Source organism: Oryx dammah, unplaced genomic scaffold, assembly GCF_014754425.2.
Source record: "Oryx dammah isolate SB20612 unplaced genomic scaffold, SCBI_Odam_1.1 HiC_scaffold_335, whole genome shotgun sequence".
NCBI classification, from domain to species: Eukaryota; Metazoa; Chordata; class Mammalia; order Artiodactyla; family Bovidae; genus Oryx; species Oryx dammah.
The window spans coordinates 1-12,587 of NW_024070501.1; the positions used below are offsets into that span (position 1 = coordinate 1).

General features: G+C 40.9%; 1 protein-coding gene across 1 annotated transcript; it reads right to left on the reverse strand.

Annotated features, from left to right (window-relative positions):
- Nucleotides 1-2,112: 2,112 nt before the first annotated feature.
- On the reverse strand, nt 2,113-10,663 carry LOC120859242 (phytanoyl-CoA dioxygenase, peroxisomal). Its single transcript, XM_040235418.1, has 5 exons — nt 9,926-10,663; nt 8,098-8,279; nt 6,018-6,167; nt 4,261-4,392; nt 2,113-2,425 (listed from the first exon to the last, which is right to left on the reverse strand). Exons 1-5 carry the CDS (start codon nt 9,966-9,968, stop codon nt 2,372-2,374), a joined length of 561 nt encoding a protein of 186 aa, XP_040091352.1. The 5' UTR covers nt 9,969-10,663; the 3' UTR covers nt 2,113-2,371.
- Nucleotides 10,664-12,587: the final 1,924 nt, after the last annotated feature.

The following is a 12,587-nucleotide window of genomic DNA, read 5'->3' on the forward strand; positions in this document are numbered from 1 at the left end:
CACCAACTCCCAGTTTACTCAAACTCATGTCCATTGAGTGAGTGATACCATCCAACCATCTCGTCCTCTGTCGTCTCCTTCTCCTTCCACCTTCAATCTTTCCCAGCATCAGGGTCTTTTCAAATGAATCAGCTCTTTGCATCAGGTGGCCAAAATATTGGAGTTTCAGCTTCAACATCAGCCCTTTCAATGAATATTCAGGACTGATTTCCTTTAGGATTGACTGGTTTGATCTCCTGCCAGTCCTAGGGACTCTCAAGAGTCTTCTCCAACACCATAGTTCAAAAGCATCAATTCTTCAGCCCTCAGCTTTCTTTATAGTCCAACTCTCACATCCATGACTATATGACTACATCCATACATGACTGCTGGAAAAACCATAGCCTTGACTAGATGGACCTCTGTTGGCAAAGTAACATCTGTGCTTTTTAATATACTATTCATCTTAATGAAACTATATATTTGTATGGAAATCTGCCTTTCATCAAGATTCATGTCAATCATTTTATGGACCAGGATGACTCACCTGGTGCCATTCTCTGAGTTTTGAGACATTTCCTTTCTTTAATTAGCAGACTGCTAGTACCTATCTAACATCCAGCTAAAGACTAGCAGGGGGGGTACTCCTTCTGCCCCTTGCTGATGTCTATGTCAGAAGCCTTCTCCCTTGTATAATTTAATGAAACTTTATTACACAAAAGCTTTGAGCAATCAAGCCTCATCTCTGGCCCCTGATTGAATTCTCCTCCAGAGGCCAAGGATCCCAGCTTCTTACGTGGTTCAGCAACAACCTTTCACCTTCTCCAGGGGAACTTCCTGACTCAAGAAAGCAACCAAGGCCTCCTTCATTGCAGGTGGATTCTTTACCAGCTGAGCTACCTTGGGAAGCCCCAGTCCCAGCCAAGCACCTCTATTTCTGAACTTTCAGAGGCCCAAGGCTTACTCACACCTGTGCACAATAACCAAGATGATACCTGACTGCACTCTCCTGGGCCCCTTTCCCCCATGCTTCCATGTGCTTCTACACGGAGCACTCCCACACTCCTCCTTGGAGGACGCAGACCTGAAACAGTTCTGTCTTTTCTCTTTGCTGCAAATTTCTGTTCAGAACATTTCCTCTTGAAAAACGTTTCTAGAAACTAGTGCAAAAAGAACCTCATTCAGTAACAGATGCTAGGATATTTGTTAGATGAACTAGTTGACACAGGGGACAGAGAAAAGAGGGGAAATGTTTCCTGACTGACTAGCTGCAGTTCACTCAGAATTGCACCAGGGAGATGACATTCTGCTATTTGATTGTCCTCTTGACGTTCTCAAATGTATTTTAAAGTTAGTTTGAACAGTTTCTTGCAAACAGTGCCCCATACATGCTGTTTATGCTAACTTTCCACATATACATTTTATTTCCAGTTATTCCATACTCCTGAGAGCATGTCAGAGATTCTCATATCTTCCCTAGTTTCCATCTGGACCTGAGCTTAAACTGGGTGTCCTTACAGAGAAACTGACAGAAACAGTGACTCGACACTTAGGAAAACGCATGCTTTGCTTAAAGAAAGGGACCCTTTCCTTATTCTGTTTTTCTTGTTAAAGCTTCAACTAGAATTTATAAAAAGAAGAATTATGACTCCTTGCTGCCCTCAGCTGGTGGAGAAATACAATGCTCTAATAAAATAAATCTGTAGCCCATGCCACTTGATATCCAAACCAGAACTATTTTAAAAGCTTTCCTGGACCTTCAGAGAGGTTAGGTTTCATTCATAAATGCTGAATGTTTTCAGCTGCCATGCTGAATACGAATTGACAGAGAAAGTTACCCTGGTCTTCTTTCTTTAGAAAGACTTGGAAAGATCCAGTCTGTTTTTTTAAGGAGCGTGGTGGCCTAGAGAGGCCATGGGAGGAATCCTGTGTCAGAACGTGAGTTTCGACCCTTATTTTACAACCGATGCCCTTCTTAGGCCCTTCACTAACTGCATCTTTAATATTCATTGTTCCAGATTTGAAAAGAAACCTCACACAACACAGAATTGGCAGGTGGTGGGTTCTGTTTCAGAGCAGTAAACCTTGCTTGGGTAAAGAGTTAATTGAATGAAAGAAACTGATCTAACACACTTCTTTATGCATCACCTTTGTTAGTTGCACCCCCAAGTTTTCCTTAAAACAGTAATATTTCACTTTTACTATTTTATATCCATTAAAGGCATCCCACCATACTGCATTATTACCCATATGCAATTAAGTACTGCATCCATGCACTTGGATTTTGTTAACATGGATAGAAACGATTAGATCATCTCATTGACAAAAGATTTTTCTCTGCCATCTTGTTCCACCTTGGTTTTCTTGACAAGAGTTTGAGCGAAGGGCTATTTCAAAGGTTGATTCTTTCTCCTTTCACGACACGCCCTCGAAATGTCCAAACATCCTGCAAATAATACCAAACACAATGAGTCTCTGGAAACTTGGATTTACCTATTCACCGTAAGACAAAGATTTCTGGCATCTACTCATCGTTAAATGGGGGGGGGGGGGCGGAGAGACAGCCTTCCACAAGTCATGTCAGTAAATAAAAACCGCATTTTGAGACTCCAATTAATTTACTTGCCAATATCTAAAATCATGTTTCATAAGCCAAGACAGTGAGTCTTCACACTGTCATTATGCTTTACTTGGCACTTGTGTTGATTACAGGTGTTGGGACTGGCTGTTATGTTTGGTCACAAAACAGTTTAATACCTAAGCTCCTGCTGTCCTTGGTGATGTTTGCCTGCCCCATTCTGAGTGATCTGCTCCTGAAAATGAAGTCCTGTGCTACTGCATTGGTTTTTTCTTCTTTGTTCCTAATAAGACAATTCAAACTTTTTTGCTTATATTTCTGCAAACAGCAAAGTATGCTAGAAGAATGATTTTGGAATTGGACCTCCCCTGAAGTCTCAGTCACTTAAGTAACTAAGGCCAGTCTCTTGAACTTTTCATTTTCTCATTAATAGCATGGAGCTATCTTGGCTGCTCCATTGAGTTTTGGTGAAGAAAAGGGACAGGGACATGCTTTTGTGCCTGGAAAGAACTCTATAGCAGAGTTAGTGTTGTTCTTCTAAGTAAAGTCAATAAACTATAGCTGAGACAGTCATGAAAAGAAATAGAGGAACTGATTGATTAGTACAACCCTGACAGACCTCAAACAGAATATATATGTTTTTTATCCTGCCTTAAAATTCAGGGTGTTGGAAGGAAGACCCAACTGGCAAAATAGGTTGCCTTTCTAGGTCATTTAATTGCGGGACAAAGGAAGGACAAGACTGTCCAGGAGGCGCAAATGTGAGGTTAGAGCATCTTCGGATATGGGGATACATTCAGAGATTTTAGACAGAAAATGGCTCAAGGGTGGAGGAAGGCTCTTGAGGTGGGAAGTTTTTTCAGAAGGCTGTTGTTGGCACGCGAGGCTCTTCAAAGTACGGGGAGGCCCTGCGTTGTCATTACATTCAGTCTACTTGGGGGTCATGTCACCCCAAAATAGATGATGCATTTATGATTATCTAATAAGTTCAGCTTCTTGCTTCAGAGCCCCAAATATAATCACCTACAATACAAACTAACTTTATTTAGTTGCCTTGACTGATAATTTGTTATTGATCAGCGACAGCATGGAATGGTCACCAGTAAAGAACAAACAATCTAAGTATAACAACGTTGTTAATTGGCTTCATACCTCAATACAAAGTAAAAAGTTAAAAAAAAAAACAACAAATAATCTACAATGAGGTATATTAAATAGGGCAGGCATATGAAATACTGTCTTAACACCACTATGAAAAGCATCAGTGATCACCCATCTCTACTACATGCAGGCTCTCCTTAAAATCCCAGTGCAAACTGACCCAAACAAACACTTGCTTGAGAATTGCTTTCTTTACAAATAAAGGAGGCCTATGATTGACAGCCCAAACCTTTTACAGCAATGAGTTCAGAAAGTTGCTTTGTCTTCCATTTCCTCATCTGTGAATCTGCTATTTCCTCTCCTACTTGCCCATTCTGGAACACGACGGCCTGCCCGAAGACTTACAGAAACCAGGTCCCCCACACTGGGGAAGCAAGTAGTACAAGCAAAACCCACTGTCGTTCCTAGAAGGTCTCAGCAATGTTTCCAAAAGGAGCTGTAAACCTAAGCACTTTATACCTTCACAATGAATCAGGTATGACACTATTAAGCATCTAAAGAAAAAACTGAGATCTTTACTTTGTCATTTCATACAAACATACCTTCAGAGTGATGTCTTTAAATCCATGCTTTTTCCTGACCATACTGACAACTTCCTTTCCAATGTTTTCTTGACTGGTGCCCTCCACATCTATGTAGTGACAGTTGGCATCCGCAAAATGGCAGGAAATTGCCTGTGGAAATTATTATGATCCAAAAGTATATCCAAGGCAGGGAACAGAATTATGTAAGGAAGAAGTCTAAGTTTTTAGCATTTGATTTTTTGAATGAAGGATATTGCCAAGTCCTACTAAGGAATGTATTGCAGGGTTTCTCATCACCTTCTCAGCTACAGAATTTAGTGGAGGGTGTAATGAGTTGGTATTTCAATGGCCACAGATGATGGGGGAAGAAAAACTGAAAAGACCTTGCAACGGAAAATAATACACAGACACCCACCTCCAATCCAAAGCACAGTTCCAGTCTGATAGCATTCACATAAAATACTCATCTCGTTTCCTTTTGAAGGTAAGATGGAAGTTACTTGGTTCTCCCCAGTCTTGAAGGACTTATCAACAGATCTAACTTGCAAAGTGAAACTCACCTTCCTTGCCACAAGTTAGTTCTCTTAGGGTGACTGCACCCATCAGAAGATCTTCTTACTTCTTACAGATTTCTAGGCAGTTGTGTCACAAAATTTATTTCCCATGGAAACCCTAGTACTATTCTACACCATATTGGAGCCTGAGGCAAAAGAGAGGAAATGTATACTCCTACTGGTAAGCTTTTATGCACTTTTCAATGGTTAATATTTTCCCAAACTTTAAAGCAGTCAAAAATATTGAAAAACCACCAAGTTCGTATATTAAAACACACTATTTCCAGTGTAGTGCCTGTATCTTCCTTTTGCACAGTTCTGGGTGTCATGGTATTAGAGGGTCTGATCTTTTTTTAAATATTGGTATTGTGCTTACAATGGACTTTTTGGCATTAATTTTTATTTCTTTTAACTGGTATTAAGACATTATTTAACTGGATACTGAGTTTTTGAGCCTCTGAGGGAACGGCCTTCTTGCCTCACACTCATCTCAGTCCTGTTGAGCCTGGTGGATGTCTGAATGAATGGAGGATGAAATCTGACAACTAACCCTCAGCCACAGGGAGACAGAGAGCTGTTGTGATAAACTGGAAAGCTTCACTCAGCCCCAGAGAAGAAACTAATATTTAGTATCAACAGCCATGTCATCCTAGGGAAATGTGAGCCCAGTGTATCATCAGATCTGCTGAATTTTAGAGAAGCAAGAAATCTGGGAACTTATGAGAAATTCTGTCAGTTTTCAATGTAAGCACTGATCTCATAAACCTGAAAACATTCTGAGGCTAAGGAGTGAAAAATATGGCCATATCTGATTTCTGGGTGGCCAATTCACACCTTCCTTTCCAATCAATATTTTACCAATAGCAATAATATTACAGACGTTCCCCTTATGTGAGCTATATACCTTCCAAATGTTATTATTTGGTATGTATGTCTGTTTTTATCCTTTCCTCTGAAAACGTGCTGTCAGTTGCCAAGTAACTAAGCTCTCTGTCTGGAGAAATTCCATGAATGTTCACTAGTGATGGCATCCTAAGGTCACCTGGCTTCTTACTGCTGTAAGCTAAAAAGCACAAGGGAGACAAATATATTTCCTGGTAAATACACCAGACTAAAGGGCACCTGAGTTAAAAGTTACAAATCCTTTAACTTTTCATGTATCGGGATACTTTTCTTCCTCATGCATTCATCTTCAAACAGTGCTGTGATGTGAATGTGTACCTTCCGGAATCCTTGACTTTTGTTCCGACCAGATCCATGGATGAGCAAAGGGTGAAAGAAGACGGTGTCTCCCTTCTCCATTACCAAGTGCACCCGGGCGTTGTTTTTGTCATAGTCCTGGATCCCGTGGAACATGATGTTGACTCCTCCCTAAAATAACAAGAGAAGCCAAGTCCAAAAGTGAAGAAAATCCAAGAATTAAAACTCTTATCAAGGACTCATCAGGGAAAACAAAGCTTCTCTAAGTTCTTTCAAGAGAAAGATAAATAAATTAGATTTTTTTTAAACTTAGGTATACCAAACTTTCTCAGTTGACTGCTTTTAGAAAGCCATGTGTTGATATTAAAATCGTGAATTTTTTAGACCTGATGAAAAATTTGGAATTTCCACCTATGGTTCATTACTGAATGATAACTGAAGAGCCAGATCAGCTTTGAGTTTTGCAGGAATACAAGAGACCACCTTTCCTGTTGAACCCATGCTCATTCTTCCCCACCATGCTCTTCTCCTCACCTGGAACTTGTATCAATCACTACTCTACTACTCAGGAGTATCTCTGAGAAGCTAACTATTCTCCCAACTCGCAGAGAGAAAATGCTCAGTCTTTCTCAGCCCAGAAACCACGTAGGTCACATCCAGAGTAAGAAAGAATAGTAAATTAAAACATTAGCTTTTAAAATATTTTCCACTCCTTGTTTTTCCAAGTCAATCACCACACGAAAAGAAAAAAACAAAAATCATCCTTTGTTTTCAAACTATTTTCTAACTATTTAAAAAATATTTTCAAGGTTAGTTATTGCATTAGATAATAGTTATATCTTTACGAAACACTGAAATGAGAAGTAACAACGTTTGCAATCTTTCATGGGTCTTTGGAGGAGAGCATCCCATTTCCTTTCCTAAGAATATTCCAACTCCAAATTCCTTTTGGGAATGACCACTTCCCTACTGCACTGTGTTGAGTCTTTGCCTCCTGCCCAGTGTGGCTATGGGGGAAGAGGAGCTCGTCTGACCTCCCACTGCTGCCACTTTGAATCTGAGCGGATGACTGAAGCGACTGGACATGGTCAAGGTTCATCTGACCACTCCAGGTGCTGCAGCCCAACTGTTCCCGCTGAAGGACTTCCTCTTTCCTCCTCGCCCTCCAGAGCTGGCAGCCTGCCCATGGATGCTGCATGTCCCTGTGGCCCTCGCTTCAGCTTGAGTCACTGAGAGCCCACTTCTGTTGCTTGCACCAGCCTTTCCTAAACCACTACTTAACTGAAGAATTTCCGATTTTATAGCAGAATCTAGACTCAAGGTATCTTCACCTAGGACTAATCCTCAGCTCAAGAATTCCAACTAGTTGACACTGATACCCGAAAGCCATATTCTTTACATCTCACAGAACCATGTGTACTCTTTCTGCCTTAACAAAATGTGCTCTTCCCACCTTGATCATTATTACGGGATTCTGAGACCTTATCGCCTTACATCTAAAACGCTATGGGAGTCCTCTCCGGTTTCTCTGTCTCTGGACTCCTATTCCTGCAGTACATTCTGTGCCAGACCACAGAGTTCTCGTTCTTGAAGAAATGATTTGATCTCCTCACTCATGGGCCCCAAAGCATCGAATAGTCCTCCAGCATCACCAGCTGAATTGATAAACCACGGAACAGCCTAATGGAATACTGCTCAGCCCTCCCCAGAGCCTCTCTCTGCTGCTCTCTTCGGGTGGAAGCAGATGATCCTCTTCTTTACCGTGAGAACTACCAGTCAGTGTGTACAACTCACTTGGCACACACATCTAGTGTTACCGTGTTTGTGTCGGACCTCTGCAGTTAGGCTTTATAAGCTCAGATCTTTTATAGCATCACCAAAGTCCACCACTTTGCTTGGCCTTCAAGTACTTGTTGAAAGAATAAAGGTGATCATATGATCAGCCATCCTGGAATTTTCCCTGCTCCTCATTCTAAATCTTAGAGCAATGTTTTGCTAAGAAAGGAAATGTCATCTTATTGGCAAAGCTCCTTATGTATACTGATGTGAAATGAAAACAACAAAAGGTTCTGATCAAGACTCAGCCATCTAGCAGACTTACCTCCCACTGGGGATAATCATGTGGTTTCAAGGGGCCTTTGTGTGTCCCTGGGAGCACAACCAGACAGCCATTGTTCCGGTCAATGTGCTCCATGGCTGTCCAGGCACAAACGATGCTATTGCTGGGCCTGAAGGGGAAATAGTGCAGATCCTGGTGCAAGGGATGACGGGATGTCTTCTTGCCTGAAACAGAATCCGTTGTTGAAATAAATAAACTCAAGTCCCAGAATTCTCCTCTGCCTGAAAAGCCAGAACAATGAACTATCCTTGCAAAAGCCAAATACATGAGACAATGCTGAAGAAAGCCACCTCTACAGATGAGCACCAAATTAGAAGAGTGCTACTGCTGCTGCTAAGTAGCTCAGTCAAGTCCGACTCTGTGTTACCCCATAGACGGAAGCCTACCAGGCTCCTCCATCCATGGGATTTACCAGGCAAGAGTACTGGAGTGGGGTGCCATTGCCTTCTCCAAATTAGAAGACTGAATCAGCACAACGCTTCTGGATCCTGTAATTCTTTCTGGGTTTCTGGTAACCGAGGTCTACTAACACTATTTTCTAGAAATCTGTGCTTTATTCCTCCCTAACTCTGGTTTGGGCACAGAGCTTAGCATTTTCCAAGCCAGCTCAGTCGCTCAGTTGAGTCTGACTCTTTGCGACCCCATGGATTGCAGCACACCAGGCTTCCCTGTCCATCACCCATTCCCAGAGCTTGATCAAACTCATGCCATTGAGTCAGTGATCCCATTCAACCATCTCGTTCTCTGTTGTCCCCTTCTCTTTCTGCCTTCAATCTTTCCCAGCATCAGGGTCTTTTCTAATGAGTCAGTTCTTTCCATCAGGTGGGCAACATATTGGAGAGTATTCCCCAAAAGGTTGACTAATTAGAGTGGTCAATCTGAGGCCTTCTGATAAACTTCTAAGTGGCTGATATTAAAAAAGTATTCCTTAATTAACTAAATATATAAATAGAAGAACTTTCAGAGGTTTCAGCACCAAACTAGGACCATTTGGTATACAATCACTGTGGAGAATCAGAGATACTATGCCCACACTCACATTCTCCCCTAAAATTGCCTTCTGAGCGTGGTTCCCCAGGCCAGGGGATTTCTCCAGGCAGGACACCCAGGGAGGGAAAGGCCTGCTGATGTTAAGCCACAGGCTTAGCACATAAACCTCTCTTGGAGAGGACAGAGACAAAGTAGAAATGGATAAAAGATCTCTAATGGCTGGTTTTCTACCACTGATACAGCTGAATTTCTCAGTGTGGCCCAAGAGCCATCTGCATTAGCATCTGAGTATGGTTAATAAAATCCAGGTTCCTAGTTTCTATTTTCTGAATCAGTCTCTCTAGGAGGGAGGGCTTAGAAGCTACATTTTACCAAGCACAGGGAATTTTAAGAATAGCTATGGTATTTGATATATAAGTTCAGTTTTAAATTTGTTAGTAATAATACTGTCTTCAGATCAGGAAGCCAAAGTCCACACCCTCATGCATGGGTGAGAGTGGGTAACAAAGCTTAGAGATGTTGAATATCAGGAGTCTGTGGGGTAGAGAGACAGTCATGTTTTATTAAACTGCATCTTTCAGAAGCCACTTGTCTACAGTTCCAGCAATAACCCAAGTTAACATCAGCATCGCTATTATACTTGTATTATGATGTAAGCTACTTTGAGACTTAAGTGAAAGTACATATATTTATTTATGCAAAAATTTAGCAGTTGTGAACTTTGCTATTAGTTAGCACATCAAACTTATGTAATTTAATTAAACACTTTCTTTTTTATTTGTTTGCTTTTGCTTTTCCTTTACCAATAAGAGCTCTTTACCAGAATCTGGAGGTTTGTTTATCAGCATTGTATGCATGGCCATAATATTGGGTCCAGTGAAGCACTCCACATACTTCAGAATCTAAGGAAAAAGGAGGGAAGTCAGATGCACAAGTATGCGGCACAAAGTACATCTACCTGTACGAGAACCCAGCTGGCAGTCATTTGAATCAATCAACCAGTATTTCACAACCTTAGAAACAAACCACGCAAAAGTGAGCAACTGCAAATCATCAGAAACACTCTCAAACAGGCTTTTTAGAACCAGCTGAAAGTCTAAGTGCTTCTTCTACAAGAGAGACATGAGTTTTTCTGAGACACCAGCTATGAAGGGCAGGAATTAAACCTCTGATGAAAAAGATGCCCAAATTGGCAGGGCCAGTTGAATGAAAACGACAATGATGTTGTTTAGTCAATAAGTCCTGTCTAACTCTTTGAGACCCCACAGACTGCAGCACACCAGGCTTCCCTGTCCTTCACTGTTGCTCGGAGTTTGCTCAAATTAATATCCATATTCAATCTCTAATTCTGTCTGAGTCCAAAAAATGAAGCACATTCTATGGCTTTCAATTATATGATCTCTTCTGTATAAGGAATGTAGGCAATTTGAGTATAAAACGCTTGAAATGTTACAAAACTCCCAGGAGTCTAGCCTAATGCTTGTTTTATTTTTCATTAAAAAGTTTGTTTTTGTCATTTTCGGGGGTATTCAAAAAATGGAAAAAGGGTGCTTCTTTACTTTTTACTTCTTGGCCTTTTGGCTAAGATCAAGTGGTGGCTCAGACAGAAAGCATCTGTCTACAATGTGGGCAACCTGGGTTCGATCCCTGTGTCGGGAAGTTCCCTGGAGAAGGAAATGGCAACCCACTCCAGTGCTCTTGCCTAGAAAATCCCATGGACGGAGGAGCCTGGTGTCTATGGGGTTGCAAAGAGTTGACACGACTGAGCGACTTCACTTTTCTTTTCTTTTCTTTTCTTTTCTTTTTTTTTTTCACTTTAAAAAAAAATGTCGATTGGGGTATAGTTGAATTATAATGTTGTGTTAGTTTCAGGTATATAGTGAAATGAAAGTGTTATGTATATACATACATATACTAAGATTCTTTTCCCATATAGGCCATTACTGAGTATTGAGTAGAATTCTCTGTGCTATACAGTAATCATTATTCATTGTCTATTTGATATGCAGTGTGTGTATCTGTCAATCTCAGTCTTCCAGTTTATCTCTCCTAGGCTGTGATTTTCTAAATGGCCATCATTCAAGAGCCATCCTCAGAGATTTTGTTCTGCTTTGCAGAATTTCCCAATATATTTAGTGGATATTCTCCCTACAGCTTATCTTAGTCTTATCCTGATTACTAATATTCTTCAAATCATGGGTTTGAGGTGCTGGTTCATTATTCCAATACATATTAAAATAAATACCTAGCTATTAGAAGAATACCTACCTCCTAAAAACTCATTGCATGAACCACCAGACACATGGTTTGCAGGTTACAGAAGTGGGAACATCCTGACAGACATTCTACCACATGTTGCCTATAATTTCCAGCTTTTATCATGATGCACCCACACAATTTTCATATCCAAAACAGGACGTGAGGTTGGGAAGAATGCATGGTTCAGAGAGTCCACTTCCCTTCTCATCCCCAACTCAAGAGGCCAGACCTCCCAGGAGCTGCAGCTGTGCAGTCTTCATGAATCAGACTTCCTAACAGCACTTGGGGTATAAGTTCTAATAAGTATTTTGTGCAAAGTGTCCTTTTAAACCATTCTAAATGACTGGTCAGAAACCATAGTACAGGACTTCCTTATGCTACAGTGGATAAGAACCCCACTGCCAGTGCGGGGGGCATGGATTTGATCTCTGCTCCAGGAAGATTCCACACACAAGGAGCACCTAAGCCCACACACCACAACTGCCGAGTGCCAGCTCTGGAGCCTGCCAGCCACAGCAAGAGAAGCCACCGAAATGAGAAGCCCATGCACCTCAACTAGAGAGGAGCCCATGCGCAGCAACGAAGACACAGCACCAGCAAACATAAGTAAATGAGAAAAAAATAATAAAGTCTTTAAAAAATGAAATGGTAATACATTCATGCAAAGGAATACTATGCAATACTTTACAAAGTATAAAGTAAATCTATAGATACCAATGGAAAGATGTCTCTCTCATATGTACTACCAATGGAAAAAACAAGGTGACAACCAGGATGCTTCCTATTACACAAATGTGGGGTTATACAAATATGCTTAATTATACCTGAAATGATTCTAGATGAATACGTAAAACTGAACAGTGAGTGGTGCAGGGGGTGCAAGAATTTCCTTTTCCCTTCATTTCATTCCACACTAGATATTTTCATAACTATGAACTACTCTTAAAGAATAATTTTTTAAAAATTTATTTTAAATATAAAAACAGACACCTCTACTGACCAGATTCATAAAACAAATTGAAAAATGAAATGTAATAGGTAAGCCTCAGCACTTTTATCCTTGTGGACATGCCTGTAGGGAGTATGAGAAGGCTCTCTCCTTACCACAGAATTCCTGCTCTTCTCCACCAAAAATAGCAAAATTATGAGGATTTCTCAGTCTTGGCACTACTGACATTTTGGGCTGCATCATTCTTTGTTTGCTGCAACAGGCTATTCTCTGC